This window comes from Pteropus medius, unplaced genomic scaffold, assembly GCF_902729225.1.
Source record: "Pteropus medius unplaced genomic scaffold, Ma_sr-lr_union100, whole genome shotgun sequence".
Classification (NCBI taxonomy): domain Eukaryota; kingdom Metazoa; phylum Chordata; class Mammalia; order Chiroptera; family Pteropodidae; genus Pteropus; species Pteropus medius.
This window is the reverse complement of record NW_024342647.1, coordinates 6,208,287-6,222,266: the sequence shown is the minus strand read 5'-3', so window position 1 is coordinate 6,222,266 and position 13,980 is coordinate 6,208,287. Positions and strand designations below refer to the sequence as shown.

The window sequence follows — 13,980 nt, the reverse complement described above, 5'->3', positions numbered from 1 at the left end:
ATCCTATGTACATGTTTTATATTTAAACATTTAAAACTATTATTCTGAGAAGGGGTCGCCAGGATCTTCCAGCCTGCCAGAGGGATCCATGGCACGGGAAAGATGAAGGGCTCCCCACAGTCTCGGGCCAATGCTTAGTCCAACTCCGCCACTTTGCAGCTGGGAAAATGGGACTCCGAGCAGAGCAAGGGCTGCCCATGTTCCAACAGGCTCTGACCCCTGTGGACTTGGTTCTACTTGGCAGACACGGAGTTTCCAGCACCCCCGAGTCCTCACCCAAAAGGGCTGATGTTCTGCAAAGGACTGACTGGGAGAAACAGTCCTTCCTTCAGATTCCAGCTGAAGCAGAGCTGCAGCCCCCCTGCAGGTCACCAATGCCCTGGTGAATTTATGGTTCTAGGCCACAGGGGATGCAAGCTGAGGACTCTCAGGCGGGAATGGGCTCAAGGAGAAAGGCAAATTCCAGCCTCGTCGTGGCCCCATCGGGGCACCAGGCAGCTTCCTGGGATAGGGCTACAGACAACAGACCTGCACACCTGGACAGCACCAGACAACATACCTCCGCACCTGGACAGGGTCACCCCCATCCACTTGCCCCTCTGAGCTCTCTCCACACGTAGGAGAGAATCTTAAAAGATGCAAACGAGATCGTGTCACTTCCTCACTGAGGACCCTCAAATTAAACTCACGTTCCTGGCACCTCCTGCTGCTGACCTTCTCCTCCCTTTCCACTTTCAGTCCCAGCACTCTGGCCCCATCGACCTCTTGGGCATCCACTGGGTCTCGAAGATCAGGGCCCTCCCCTGGCCCCCTAAGCTGCCTCATTGCCGAGAATGACTTTCTTTCTTAGCTCAGACATCTCTCCCTGATGTCCCAGACTGGTCGGGACCCTTCAACCCACTTATCAGAGTATGAATTATGTAGATGATTTGATTTGAAGCTACCTCCCAGACTGGACTGGTGAAGCTCAGGAGGGCAGGCCCTGCTGTCTCTTGCCCATGGCGACCACTGCCCCGCTCAGAGTCTGAAATGTAGGAGGCACCAAATGAATGCTTGCCGCATAAATAAAGGAGTGGCTGAGTGAATGAGTGAGTGAATAGATGGGTTCCTCCTACTCCCCATTGGGACAGGGGGAGGACTTGCCCCGGAAGTGGACTCTCTAAATCCATCAGGTTGGACCAAGGCAGCGAGAGAGAGAAGGCTCTCTAACAGTTTGCTCCCAGTTTCTGGAAAAAGCAGCCTTGGCAATCAGGTATCTCTGCGGCTAGAGGAGTCTTAGACAGGCCTGAGCTTTTGGCCTGGATGAGGAGGGAGGCGTGGAGGCCATGACAGGGAGGCCTATGCAGCAAAGAGCTGACAGCCATGCCCGGCGCCCCTTCTCACCTTACTGCAGGGGGAGAAAGGCAGAAAGATTTTAGAGGCAGGCCCAAGGAGTCCCTTTCCAGGCACATGGGAGGCCTGAAGTGCAAAACTTTTCAAATCCAGGTGAAAAAGTGTTGTGGTTAAGGCTGGGGCAAATCCCAGCTGCCACCGTACCCCGGCCCCACCTCACTGATGTCTGCTCTGTGGGGACAAGTCTGGCCTTGACCTCTACAACCCCTTTTCCTCTGTAATTCTCTCCAGTGCCCTTTCCCAACCTTTAGAATTTCAATAGAATCCACACCTGCAAGCCCACTCCTGACCTCACTGAATCTTCAGGACAGATAGCTGGTCTGATCAGCCCAAGGTACAGATGCAAAAACTGAGGCTCTGAAAACTTAAGTCACCTGCCCAAGGTGACATGGCTACTAGTCAGGAGAGTCATGAATGGGATTCCAGAGCTCGTGCACTTAAGCCCCTCCGCCACAGGCCTGCTTGCACGAGATGAAGAATTCAAGAATTGGTGGGCAGGCCTTCCTTCCTGCCGCTCAGCTCTCTTAGCTGACTTCTTTGTGGGAGAGGCATGATATTGTTTGGAGGCAGCAAAAAATTCCCAGGGCTGAGTCTCTATTAGACAAATGAGAAATAAACACAATTTGTCGACGGGGACAGGCTGCATCTGATCTGTGTTGATTGATTGTGTCTGGTTTGAGGGAAAATGGCTGTAGAAGGAGCCATACTTAACCTGAGATTGATAACCGTGCAGCATGATCCAGGGAATTCAGGCTAAATGGAAAATAGCTCCATTCGGGATAATCATCTGGGGCATCTGGGGCACTGATAGCCAGCTATCTGAGTGCCAGGCAAAGGACATTTTCCTATGATGAGGGAGGCGAATGTTGAGAAGGCCAGACGTTAGAAGAGAATCCTGAGTGGCCAGGAGTATAGTTTCATTTCAGTTTCTGCTTCACATTTCCGGGGCCCCCAGTCTGTCCCAGGCCCTGGGCTGGCACTAGAGACACCGACAGGAGAAAGATGTGGTCCATTACCACACCCCGCCACCTCTCCCTGCTTACTGGGGGAGGCAAACTCAGGACGAGGTTAAAACACTGTGACAGTCATTTGAATGGAGATATGAAAAGCATATGAGCTCCATGAGGGCAGGGATTTTGGCCATAAGAAAGAAATGTTTTTGATTATTGTCCACCCAGATTTGGAGGTTGTTTGTTACTCAGCATTACTGCAGCAAAAGCTCACTAATACATGGTGTTGCTGGAGACCAGCACCTGGCACTTGGTAGACAATAAATATTATTTTGCACACTCTCTCTCTCTGGAATAATACTGCAGAGCCTTTGTCCAAATGCATAGAGGAGTGATGGGAATATAGAGTTGCCATTCCTTGCCAGGCCTCCCTGGAGTCTTTCCCAGCATCTCCCAATGGAGAGAGGGCTCTGAGTTAGAGAAGCCTTGATGGAGGTGGTCTGCCTTGCTCGTATAGATAGGGAGACTGAGGCTGATGGTGGGTGAGGGGCTTTCCCGAGGGCATACTGCATGGTAGGAACGGAGTGGAGGACATGTACGTCTCCTGGTGCCCTGAACTCCTGTTGGAGGGGCTTCCAGGAGGAGGGGGCTCTACACGCAGGCAATACAGGGTATTCAGTCTGAAACCCGCTGTGTGTGTGGAAGAAGAGGTTTCCCAGGAGACACCAAGCCAGGAGTGACCAGGCAGCAGCAAGAGCTGGTGCCTGCAGAGCCCATCATCACATCTCTCAGCAGCTCAAGCTGCACAACCCCCACCCGCCCCACATCTCAGGCTCTTCCTGGGACTGAACCTGTTCTTGGTACAAACCCATCCTCATCTAGTCTCGACCGTCAGCAACATCCTGCTCAAACTAAGTCAAACCATGTCAGCCCTGCTCTAACCTGCCAATGGCTCCTATTTCACTTAGGGTCAAAGTCAAAGTCTTGAGCACACAATCTACCACTGCCCTTCCCTGCACTCACCCCGCTCCAGCCTCACGACCCCCTGGACTTTGCTCAGACACTCCAGGCTTGCTCCTGCCTCAGAGAACACTTGCTGTTCCCTCTGTTTGAAGGCTCTTCCCCAGAGGTGGGCATAACCATCTCCCTCACCTCTTCCGGTCTTTACTCAAATAACTCTTCCAGTTATTTGTCTGTCATCCCTGCCCAACTCCTAAATTCCACATGGAAAGGACTTCTTTGTTGTTCATCACTGTACCCCAGCACCCATGGCTGTATATAGCACAGAGTAAGCACTCAACCAGTTTTCGTTAACAGGACAGAAGGAAGAGAGAGGGGGAGGGAGAAGACAGTTAAGTAGACAGACAGACAGACAGACAGACAGACAGACAGATGACGTTAACAAGCAACTGCTGCTGGGCTCCTTCAGGGAGGCATCATAGCCAGACAGCAGGGTTCAGAGCAGCAGCTCAGAGGCCAGGAGGCCTGGGCTGAAGCCTGACTCCCCTCACTCACTAGCGAAGTGACCTTGAGCAAGTCGTCCCTTCACCTTGAGCTTCAATTTTCTCCTGAGTAAAATGAAGATCACGGCAGTACTTGCCACTCTTAGTTACTGGGAAGGTCAAGGAAGATACAATTGGGAAGCATGATCCCAGTGCCATGGAGAACTCTTGACAAATGCAAGCTACTATTATAATTAAGAAAGGTCCCAATTATGAATATGGGTCAGGCTCTGTGCTGAGCACTAGGGATTCAGTGGTGACTCCAGACACAGCTCCTGCTCCCAAGCAGTCCCTGGTCAAGGGAGGTAACTGGCCAGGCTTTTAAACATTATTAGAATATAATGAGACGAGAGCCACAACAGAAAGCCCAACGGATTGGAGGGGCCAGATGCTGCAAGTCACCCCCTGCCCCCTTGAGAGGATCAGGGAAGTCTTTTTAGAAGTGGTGGCATGTGAGCTAAGGGCTGAAGCACACACAGACAGCCATGGCATGTGAAGTAGGAAGAAAAACATCCAGACAGACAGGGTGTCTAACGTATTATAGGTCTCTCAACAGTTGCACAGCACAGAAATTATCATCCTCATTTTACAGATCCTAAACCTGAGCTCGGAGAGGTGAAACCATTTCCTGAGGTCACATAGCAAGGAAGTAGCAGAGCCGGGATTTGAATAGACGGCATTCTCACTCCAGAGCCCGAGAAAATCTGATGAACTGCTGAATGGGAGAGATAATGAGCACCAAGAAGAACCCCGGGTCCCCTCTGGGGCTGGGTGCAGACGTAAAGGGGGTGGCGAGAAGGGCCATGGCCCCCTACCTCTGCCCCAGCTAAGGGACTCCCATAGCCCCACCTGGCAGAAAGGACAGTACCTCCATCAGGTCTATAAGCCACAGCAGCCGCTCCTGGGGAGGAAGGGTGGGCAAAAGGCAAAAAGAAAAATACATCAAATAAATATTAGGGATGAGGTGGGCACAGCAAAACCTCTCAAATGCATGTGTGCATGCGCACACACACACACACACGCACACACACATGCACACACACGCAGAGGCAAAATAAACACAATTCTCTTTTCTCTTCACTTGGAATGCTTTGGGCAGGGATAAAGGAGAAATGGGGAAGAAAAGGCCCTGTTGCTACAGCCAGCACCACTTCATTCTAACTGCCGACTTGAAGGAAACCGGGGGTCCCCACTGCTCAGCAGAAAGGATATTGGTCCTTGAGAAAGGCTTTCAGGAGACGGTCATCCACCTTGGGGCAACTTTCCAGCAGGGAGTGGCTGAGACCATTATTCCCATTAGGCAGATGGAAAAACCGATGCTCAGAGAAGGAAAGTGACTTGTCCAAGGTGACATCTGTTAATAAAAGGCAGAGCCTGAAGGAAGACCCCATTCAGAAGATGTGATTGGAGAAGGTCTGAATTTCCAGGAGGCCTAAGTCTTGTGGTAGCAGAGAAGCTCAGAGTCTGAGAATTGGAGCCCCAGCAGTGGAGGCATCTAGGGCGGGATGAAGCTTGGAGCGGGAGTGGCAGATCCTCAGCACAGCGCTTTCCAGAAGCCTCCAAGTGTCTGTAAGGCCCTGGATGCAAATCCTTGGGGTGGTTTTCCCAGTCAGATTGGGGGAGGGCAAAAAGAACAGAGGCTTCACCTGCCCTCAGGGTATGAGCAGCATCTCTGGGGTGGTAGCACTAGTTGGGAGGTGCTCACCGTTTAATCTTCCCGATAAGCTGGGGAAAGCGGCACCACTGAGAAAAATAGAGATCACGGCAGTACTTGCCACTCTTAGTTACTGGGAAGGTCAAGGAAGCAAGTAGGGAAACTGAGGCACCGAGGGGTGAAGCAACCTTCTTTCCACACTGCCTCTCCTGCCTGCACAACTTCTTAGACTCCGCGTCTGAGGGCTCCCCCTGGCCTTGGTTAGTCCTGATCTGACATGCAAGTGCTATCAGATCACAGACGCCCACTGCTATTCATATCTCAGAAGGTTGGGGACCCCTTCCATCTGTCCCCCCAAACTCTCTGCTCAAAATCATCCCTTGGGCTTTCTGAAGTCTGCCTTCCCCAGGGTACCCCGATTCACAGAGAGGGTCTCTCTGGCAGGGCAGAGACAACTGCCACAGCTGGGGCCCAGACTGGCCAGGGGCAGCACTTCTCAGATATGGGAGAGACCCCTGGGTGGGATGAGGTCACCGCAGGCCCACGCTGAGCTGGAGCTAGGACCCCTGCCCAGAGCCCTTCCTAGGCATAATAGTCACCCTCCTAGTCCTGAAGCCTGACCAGAGCCAGCAAGGGCCTCAGGCCATTTTACCCATTGGAAACTGAGGCCCAAAGGAAATGGGCTTAAACCTAAATGTCCTGCCTCTCAGACTAGAACACACCCCATCCCACCCACTGGATTTCACGTCCTGGATTCTAAAGGAACCATCTCAGAACTAGTCTGCAAACCCTCAGGTTTCAGAGTGATGACTCATGGCTCCTGAAGCCCCAGAAGTGACCTGCTCATCCCAAAGTGTGACATTGCCTCCCTTGCAGCCACATCTAGATCCTGGATGAATGCATGGCAGCTTCCTGGTCACCCCACAGGAAGGGACGAGGACTCTTGGGGCTCATAGGAGTAGGAGACAGAGGTGTTAAAGTTCCCCCATAAACTCAGATTCCCAGAGTTAAAAAAAAAAAAGCCACGCTTGGAGTTGGGGTCTGCAAAAGAAAGGCATGCATGCTCCAGGGCTGTTTCCTGGTAGATGCAAGCTCATCTGCACCCACTGACCACCTGTGTCTGCAGCCCTGCACATCACCACACCCTCAGAGCGGCTCCTTCTCCAGCAGCACAACTAACTACATCTGTCCCAAGTCTAACTGAGATTCCACACGCAAGAGCTCCCGTTTCAGCATCTGGGAGCCACAGTGCTTGAGAAACGTGATTTTCCCTTCTCTTTCCATAGGAGAGGTGAGAAATGATCCAGACGGGAAAGAAGAGTATGGAGTCCAGCCAGCTCTCCTGACTTCCTGCCCGGCTCTTCCCACTGCCTGGTCACAAATGGTTGTTTCCCACGATGGATAGCAAGGCACTTTCACTGCCCTTTCCTTGCAAGGCCTCCTGGGATTAATTTGCCTCTGAGCATTCTTGGGGCAGAACCACGCCCTGAGATGGACCAGATCGGGGGCTGGCAAGTCTGGGAGAAAATCAGGATGAACTTGGGGCTCCACGACAAGAGGGCATGTCTTGGAAAAAGACCCAAATCGCATGACCACTGCCATGAATGCACGGAGCGGTTTCCTATGAGAATCTCCCATAGATTGCCATTATTTTTTTAATGTTTGTCTTATTATTTGTGTCTTTTACCTTTTTCCCTCAGCCTGACCCCCCAGACTGTGAGCCCCATGAGGCAGGGTCACATCTGTTCTCTTAGAACCTGTGCATGGCACGCAGCAGGCACATAACAATTATGAGGTTTTTACAGGGGAAGAAACCGAGGCTCAGAAAGGCAAGCACGGAGCTGGTAAGGGGTGGTCTTACTTCAAAGCGAGTACAGTCGCCCCCAGTATCCGCAGGGATTGGTTCCAGGACCCCACATGGATACCAAAATCTGTGGATGCTCAAGATTCTTACATAAAATGGCACAGTATTTGCATATGACCTATATTTGCATATGGGCCACAGCAGTGTTCACCTACACACCACTTCTTTCTCATGGATTCAGTGTAATGCTCGGCAGGGCAGATTCAAGTTTTGCCTTTTAGAGCATTCTAGGATTTTTTTCTTTCCGAATTATTTTCAATCCATGGTTTGTTGACTCCACAGACGTGAACCCCAGTGACAGGGCAGGGGCACTCACCCTGGCCGAGCTGACGGTGGTGGAGGTGCCGTGGCTGCCTGTGGATGAGCCCGTGTCACTGTAGGAGACCACGGAGTAGGTGTCCCCAGTCCCAGGGCCTGGGGGCTGCCGGGCTTTCATTGACTCGATCTCCCGCCTCAGCACCAGGTGGTCGAAGCGGTCCAGGTCTTGGGGGGAGATGGTGCCTCTCACCTCGGAGAGTAGCGAGAACTGGAGGTGAGGACAAGCGGGGGACTCATCAGGGAGCCCCGCTAGCAGGTGGGATGGCCCTCTGTTACCCCAAATGACCTGCATGCAAATTGGACCACTGGCCTCCCGGAGCTCTTTAACCCTCCATGGCTCCCCATTGCCCTCAGGAACAGTCCAAACACCTTCCCCTGGTTGCTGGGCCAGCATCATCTGACTCCTCCTCCCTGGCACCTTAGCATGCCTGCATGACTGCAACTCCCTGAACACACCGGAAGCCTTTGCTGTCTCTTCTACCTAGAATGCCCTTCCCCCTAGTTCTTTCCAAACTGTGTTTCTTCTGTGAAGTCTTCCCAAATGTAACCACTCCCAGTAGATTTAATCATTTCTTCCTTTACACAGCTTCAGAAACTCAGATTTCCACTAGAGCAGGGTTCTCAAAGCTGGCAGCATGGCAGTCACCTGGGGGCTTGTAAAAATTGCCTGTGGATGGCTCCCATCCACAGATGTGTGGTCATCCAACCTGGAGTGGGGCCTGGGCAGTGCTTGTTAAGAGCAATCCAGATGATTCTAAATGTGCACTCAGCAGTGGAAGCCACTGTGTAGGGCCCCAATCACAAGGGACTTTGACTGACTGTCTTCCCAGGAGTCTGTGGTCTTCCCCAGGGCAAAGGGCTATCTTGGTCACCAGTCTCTGCCCAGGGTACAGGTTAGGCCTGACCCCTTGTGGGTTCTCAGGAAAGTAGTGGGGGACTAAGGGAAGCAGGGAGGGATGCAGAGCCCTCAAGAGCTGAAGCCAGGCCCCGCCAGCCCCTCACCAGGCCCTGCTAGCCTCCTGCCTTGCCCGCGGAGGGGTGCAGGTCACCTTGGCGTGGGTGTTGAGCAGCTCAAACAGGGCCATGACGAGGGCCTCCACGGACACACTGCCACCACGGTACTCCTCCAGGTAGTAGGCCATGGTGGCGCGCTCCTGCTCATTCAGCAGGTGCCGGGCCTGCTCCTCCAGGAGCACGCGCGTCTGGTTCCCCAGGCTGCTCAGGGTCACCTGGGAGCCGGCTGGCCCCTTGTAAAATCCCAGCTGAGAGACAGGAAAACAGAGGCCTGAGAATTCTGCGCTGCTCAGGAGCCAAGTGGCCAGAACAAGTCAGCGACCACACCGCCGAGGGATGAAGCTGGTCCCTCAGCAGCGCTGGTCCTCCCAGCAAACTCGCGGGGGACGTTGTCAGAACATTCTCAGTGTATGTGGCCTGGTGCAGCTGCAAAGTGCTTTATGGCTTACGTGACACTTTTATGTATGTTATCCCTTCAGATCCTTGCGACCATTCAGAGGCGAGCAATGTTATTAAGGTTCCCATTTTAGTCTCTGGGTTTCAATATCTCCCTTGGGGATACTGATAAACTGGGGATAATAGTAACTTTATTTCCAAAATATAGCTTAGATGAGCACACACACACTCCACCCCCTCCCCACCACCGTCTCTGCCATCCTCAACTGTGTCTAAGACGCCATCTGGTGTCTCCTCTGCCCCTCTCTGTGTCACCTACACAGAACTGCTGAAATGGTCTTCTAAAGACACAATCTCCTCATCTTGCTCCCTGCTTAAGCATCCCATGGTATTAGGTGAGCAGCCAAACCTCTTACGTGGTCCACAAAGCCCTGTGTGATCTGGCCATTCCACCCGTTGTCGCCCTGGTCCCAACGTCCCCTCACTCACTGCATTCCCTCACACTCTCCTTTCTTCCCACGAGCTAAGCCCCCTGCCTGCCTCAGGGCTCCGGCACATGCTGTGCCCTCTGACTACGTCCACCCCCTCCCGCTCCTTCACCAGACTTTGATCTCCATAACGTCGATCTAACGTTCAGTTCACAGCCCAAACGTCATGTCGGCACTGCAGACGGCCTTTGCCCATGCCTCTCCGGTCCCGCATCTAGATTAGTGTCTCATCTGTCATTCTCTCCTAACACTTAGTGCCTCGCCTTGATGTCACTGAACACCTTTTGTGATCAGATGTGTCTGTAGGTTTGTTTTGTTTTCACGTGGGTCTCCTTCACTGGTGGTGACCACCGTGAAGGCAGGGATTTGATCAGTTCTGTTCATTGCTTTGACTCAAGTGTCCGAGGTGGCGCCTGGAACCTGGCGGCTCTCGCGGGGGTGTACGGAATGGAGGATGGACGTATGGACAGCCAACGGGCTGCCCAAATGGATGAAACTGTGTAAGTGAGTCGCTTGCACCCTCTGTATGGAAGCTAAGAAGAAGCCGAGGATACTCACACATGGAGGGACCCTACCTTGTCTGTTGCTTCTGTGGTGAGGTCCCCAGGAAACCTATCAAGAAAGAAAAGCATGTTCAGCTGCACGTCTGAGCAGTTCAGATAGTCACAGGCAAGGGCAAGGCTGACCTGCAGCGGGATGAACAATGCTTTGAGGAAACCGTGGGCTCTGCTCGTGGGGGCTACACAGGGGAACATGAACCCCAGGACAGATGGGTGGCTTCTGGCCTCCCAGTCAACCACTGGAGAGCACTTTGAAAACCAGGCAAGGTGGATTCCCGAGTTGATTCCAAGGCTACAGGACCAGGCAGGTAACACAAGGAGAGGAGAGAATAAGGGGCAACTGACCTTGGCCTCGGGGCCAGGCTAGTCCTTAGGAGAGTGAGACAGGGGTGAGCTGGAGCGCTGGAGATGCAACTCTCAGGTGCAGTGCAGCTCTGGCCCATGTTTTCACAAAAATAAAAAGTGGGCACGGGCTGCCAGAATCTCTGATTTTAAAGAACCAGCCAGAAATCCAGTTTTTTCTTTTTAAAATAGAAAATCGGATATCTTTTTAAATGCAGACAATGAATTTAAAAAAAAATTTAATATCGTGCAGGTGAAAAGGGAGAGAGAGCAGAAAGGAAAGGAGGGAGAGAAAAGGAGGGAGGGAAGGAAGAGAGAGAAACGCTCTAGAGTGTATTGATCTGGGAGGGCCACCACCCTGTCTGAGACTTCCGATGGAAATTCAAGGGCGACACATTACAATATTAGCAACTACGGGGCCATCTGGCACCTCGATCTCATTTTATGACGTCCAAGACCCTTTCACCCAGGTTAACTCATGAGATCTTCATTTACAGATCTGGGAGAGGGGCAGGGTTTATGACTCATTTTTCAGACAAAGCAACTAAAGGCCAAAAAATAAGTTAAGTAATTTGCCAGAGGCAAATAAAGAATGAGAGCTCTATTGTGCAGTTCAGCTTTCCATGGGAAACTGAGGCCAGGAGAGCACAAGGAATGTGCCCACGGTCGTGCCCATAAACAAAAGGGACCCTGGTGTTGGAACCCAAGGCTCTGAGGACTGGTGCAATCTTTACAGATAGGGACGTAGCTTTCAGAAAAGGCCTGGGGTCCTGGGGCTGAGTGAACAGTGTGGCCTGACCCTGCTGAGCTCGTGGTGGTGACCCCAATCCTGGAACTGGCGATCCACTTGGTCTCGTCCACAGTGGTCCGGGCATGGGGCAGCCTCCCGACATCCTTCACCGTCAAGATGAGGTGCTGGGATGACTTGAGCAGCTTGACCGCCTCGTCATGCAGGATGCTGAGAAAGCTCCGCCCATTCACCTCCAGAATCTGGTCCCCAACCTGCCAAGAACACAACACAACACAATCACCCGGGCTGTCTGCAGGACACCAACTCATGCCAGGGGCTTTGGAGCCTTGATTCCAATCCTCCACCTGGCCAGCGTGCCAAGGAGGTCACTGAGGCTCAGAGAGGTTACGTAGATGCCTGAGGGTCACACAGCCAGTGTGCCTGAGCCCACGCTCCTGTCACTAGAAAGGGCCACCTCCCCTCAATCTAGCAATGGCTTTAAAGGATGGGTTACAATGAGATTCCCAAACGTCCCCTTATCCAGAAAACAACAATCATCCCAGAGGCCAGAATGGGAGTGGAACTGGGGGTAAGATGAGGCGAGAGGCGTGAAGGTAGACTTCCGATATTGCCTTCTACGCTTCTGCATTGTTGAGATTTTTACCTCAAGTACGCATTCTTATATTACCGTAACATGTAAACAAGATTTTAATTTACTCAAGAAAAAAAAGCAATAAATGAGAAAACCAGCCTCCTGTTAAAGGTATAACATATTGCTTGGATTCTTACAACAAGCAAGGAGTTTTATTTCGTAATGTAAAAACACGTTTTTAATGAAAGGATAAAGAAGTGAGGAAAAAAAAAAAACCCTAGGCTTCCAATAAAAATATGTGACAAAAATAGAAGAGGTTGGATGGGAAGATGCCGCAGTGTGAGACGGGCATATCTACAAGACTTACAGCATGTTTAAACTTGGAGGGTCCTGTGTTTCTCTTCCTGTAATAGATGTGACTACGGCCTACGGCTGGGAAAGGGCTGCCTGGGGTCACCTCCCACTTGGCCTTGAAGGGCAGCCTCATAAAGTCAGTTATTCATGGCTGCTTTTCCTTCTCCCCAGCTTCCCAGGCTGCTGATGACACATGATCAACCCCTAGAGGGTGCTTCCAGCATTTTTCAAAGCAAGATGTGGAAAAGATGAGCCAAATGAGAATTTGGAAGAAAAAGAGGAGAAAAGAAGATGTGGTGATGAGGCTGAGAACTGAAACCCCGGTCCCCAGTTTCCTGTCTTTAACACCTCGCCTGCAGTTGGGGAGTTTCCAGTACAACGAGTGGTTCAGACTTTCCGACTTTCTGTCTTCCCTCTGCACCAGCGCTGACGTGCCCAAAGACGGCCCTGTGCACCTCGGCCTCCACGACCCCGCTCAACAGCACCTCCTGCACACCTACTCGGTGCCAGGCTCTGGGCTGAGACGACTGCCATGGCAGCAAGACGAACCTGCCCCTGCTCTCACGAGGCTCCTAGTCAACAGCGAGCTCAATTTTGTGCTATCATTGGGCTTCCCCACAAAGTATCCCCAGGGCCTGGTACACAGTGGGAATTTAATGAAAATTCATCAAACGAATCAAAAGTAAGATACCCATTCCCCTCCATCCCTAGCTCTGAGACCATCTCTGCACCAGCACACTACATCAGCCCGTAGCCCCAAATTTCAAACCGCTATTTACCTACCAGATGCTGACTATGTGCCAGGGACCTTGTCTGTCTCTTTACATATTTTTCCTTATTTAATATCCCCAACATCCTGCAGATTAGGTATCATTGCTCTCCATCTCGTCAGAGAGAAAACGAAGGCTCAGACAGGTGGTCACAGAAATAGTGAAGAGGACAGTTAGGGTGCAGACCCAGGTCAGGCTGGCCCCAAGGCCCTAATGCCTTCTCCTACTGGAATGCTGTCAGGAGCTCTGCCTTGGGACACATGGCATCACTTCGAACCCAGCATGTCCAAAGCCACTCTCCAGCCAGCACTCCCCAGCCCTGGCTGCAGCACCCCTATCTGAATGCCCATCTCCATCATCGACTCTGCCTTTATCTCCCTGAGCGGACCCTTCAGGAAATCCCACCCAATCCTTCCCTCCTTCCACCCCTTCCTGACCTGGGTCCCTGCCTCCACCTCCACACCTAGGTTCCTGAGCCACCATCCCTCCTCCAAGCACTTACATCCTAACTGGCCTCAGACCTAGCACCAGGTTAATTTTTCCTCTACTTTTAATTTTCATGACATCCATTCCTGCTTAAAAATCTCCAATGACCTCCCCCCGCACAATCCAGAAGGCAGCAACGTAGTGTGGTTAAGGGTTTCGAAGACCATCAGACCTGGGTTCAAATACTGGATCTGCAACGTCAATGCCATGTGAGCTCAAATGAATCCCCCAATAGATTTTGTGCCTCAGTTTCCTCAGGTATAAAAAGGGAGTGGCTAGCCCAGACTGTCCTCCAAATTTCTAGTCATCAGCACCTATTTCTCCTGCCACCAGCAATATCCTGATTCTCTCTTTTTCTGTATCGCTGAGCTCCCTGGTCGAGAACTCTGGGTCCCTGGGAACTTAGGCAGCCGCAGCTAGACTCCTTGGAGAGGGCTGGGCACACAGCAAGTGCTCAATAAGTTGAGTATGCATGAAGGTATGGATTTTGCCACTTCCCACCTTGCCTCGGCAGCTCCCTCTCAGCGTCTCTCCAGTTGGATTTCCTGGATGCCAAGAAGCAGAGCTG

At 52.0% G+C, this 13,980-nt stretch overlaps 1 protein-coding gene across 7 annotated transcripts in view; it reads right to left on the bottom strand.

The window, feature by feature from the left end:
- WHRN (whirlin) overlaps positions 1 to 13,980 on the bottom strand; it is a 79,505-nt gene that overhangs the window by 11,021 nt on the left and 54,504 nt on the right. For 4 of the 7 annotated variants that reach the window (XM_039866802.1, XM_039866804.1, XM_039866808.1 and 1 more), the window contains 5 exons: positions 11,280 to 11,482; positions 10,154 to 10,190; positions 8,730 to 8,942; positions 7,679 to 7,888; positions 4,713 to 4,745 (listed from right to left, as the gene is read on the bottom strand). In XM_039866802.1, coding sequence (XP_039722736.1) covers positions 4,713 to 4,745; positions 7,679 to 7,888; positions 8,730 to 8,942; positions 10,154 to 10,190; positions 11,280 to 11,482 — 696 coding nt within the window. The remainder of the gene's footprint in view (positions 1 to 4,712; positions 4,746 to 7,678; positions 7,889 to 8,729; positions 8,943 to 10,153; positions 10,191 to 11,279; positions 11,483 to 13,980) is intronic. The other 3 variants (XM_039866806.1, XM_039866807.1, XM_039866805.1) reach the window with 2 other exon arrangements.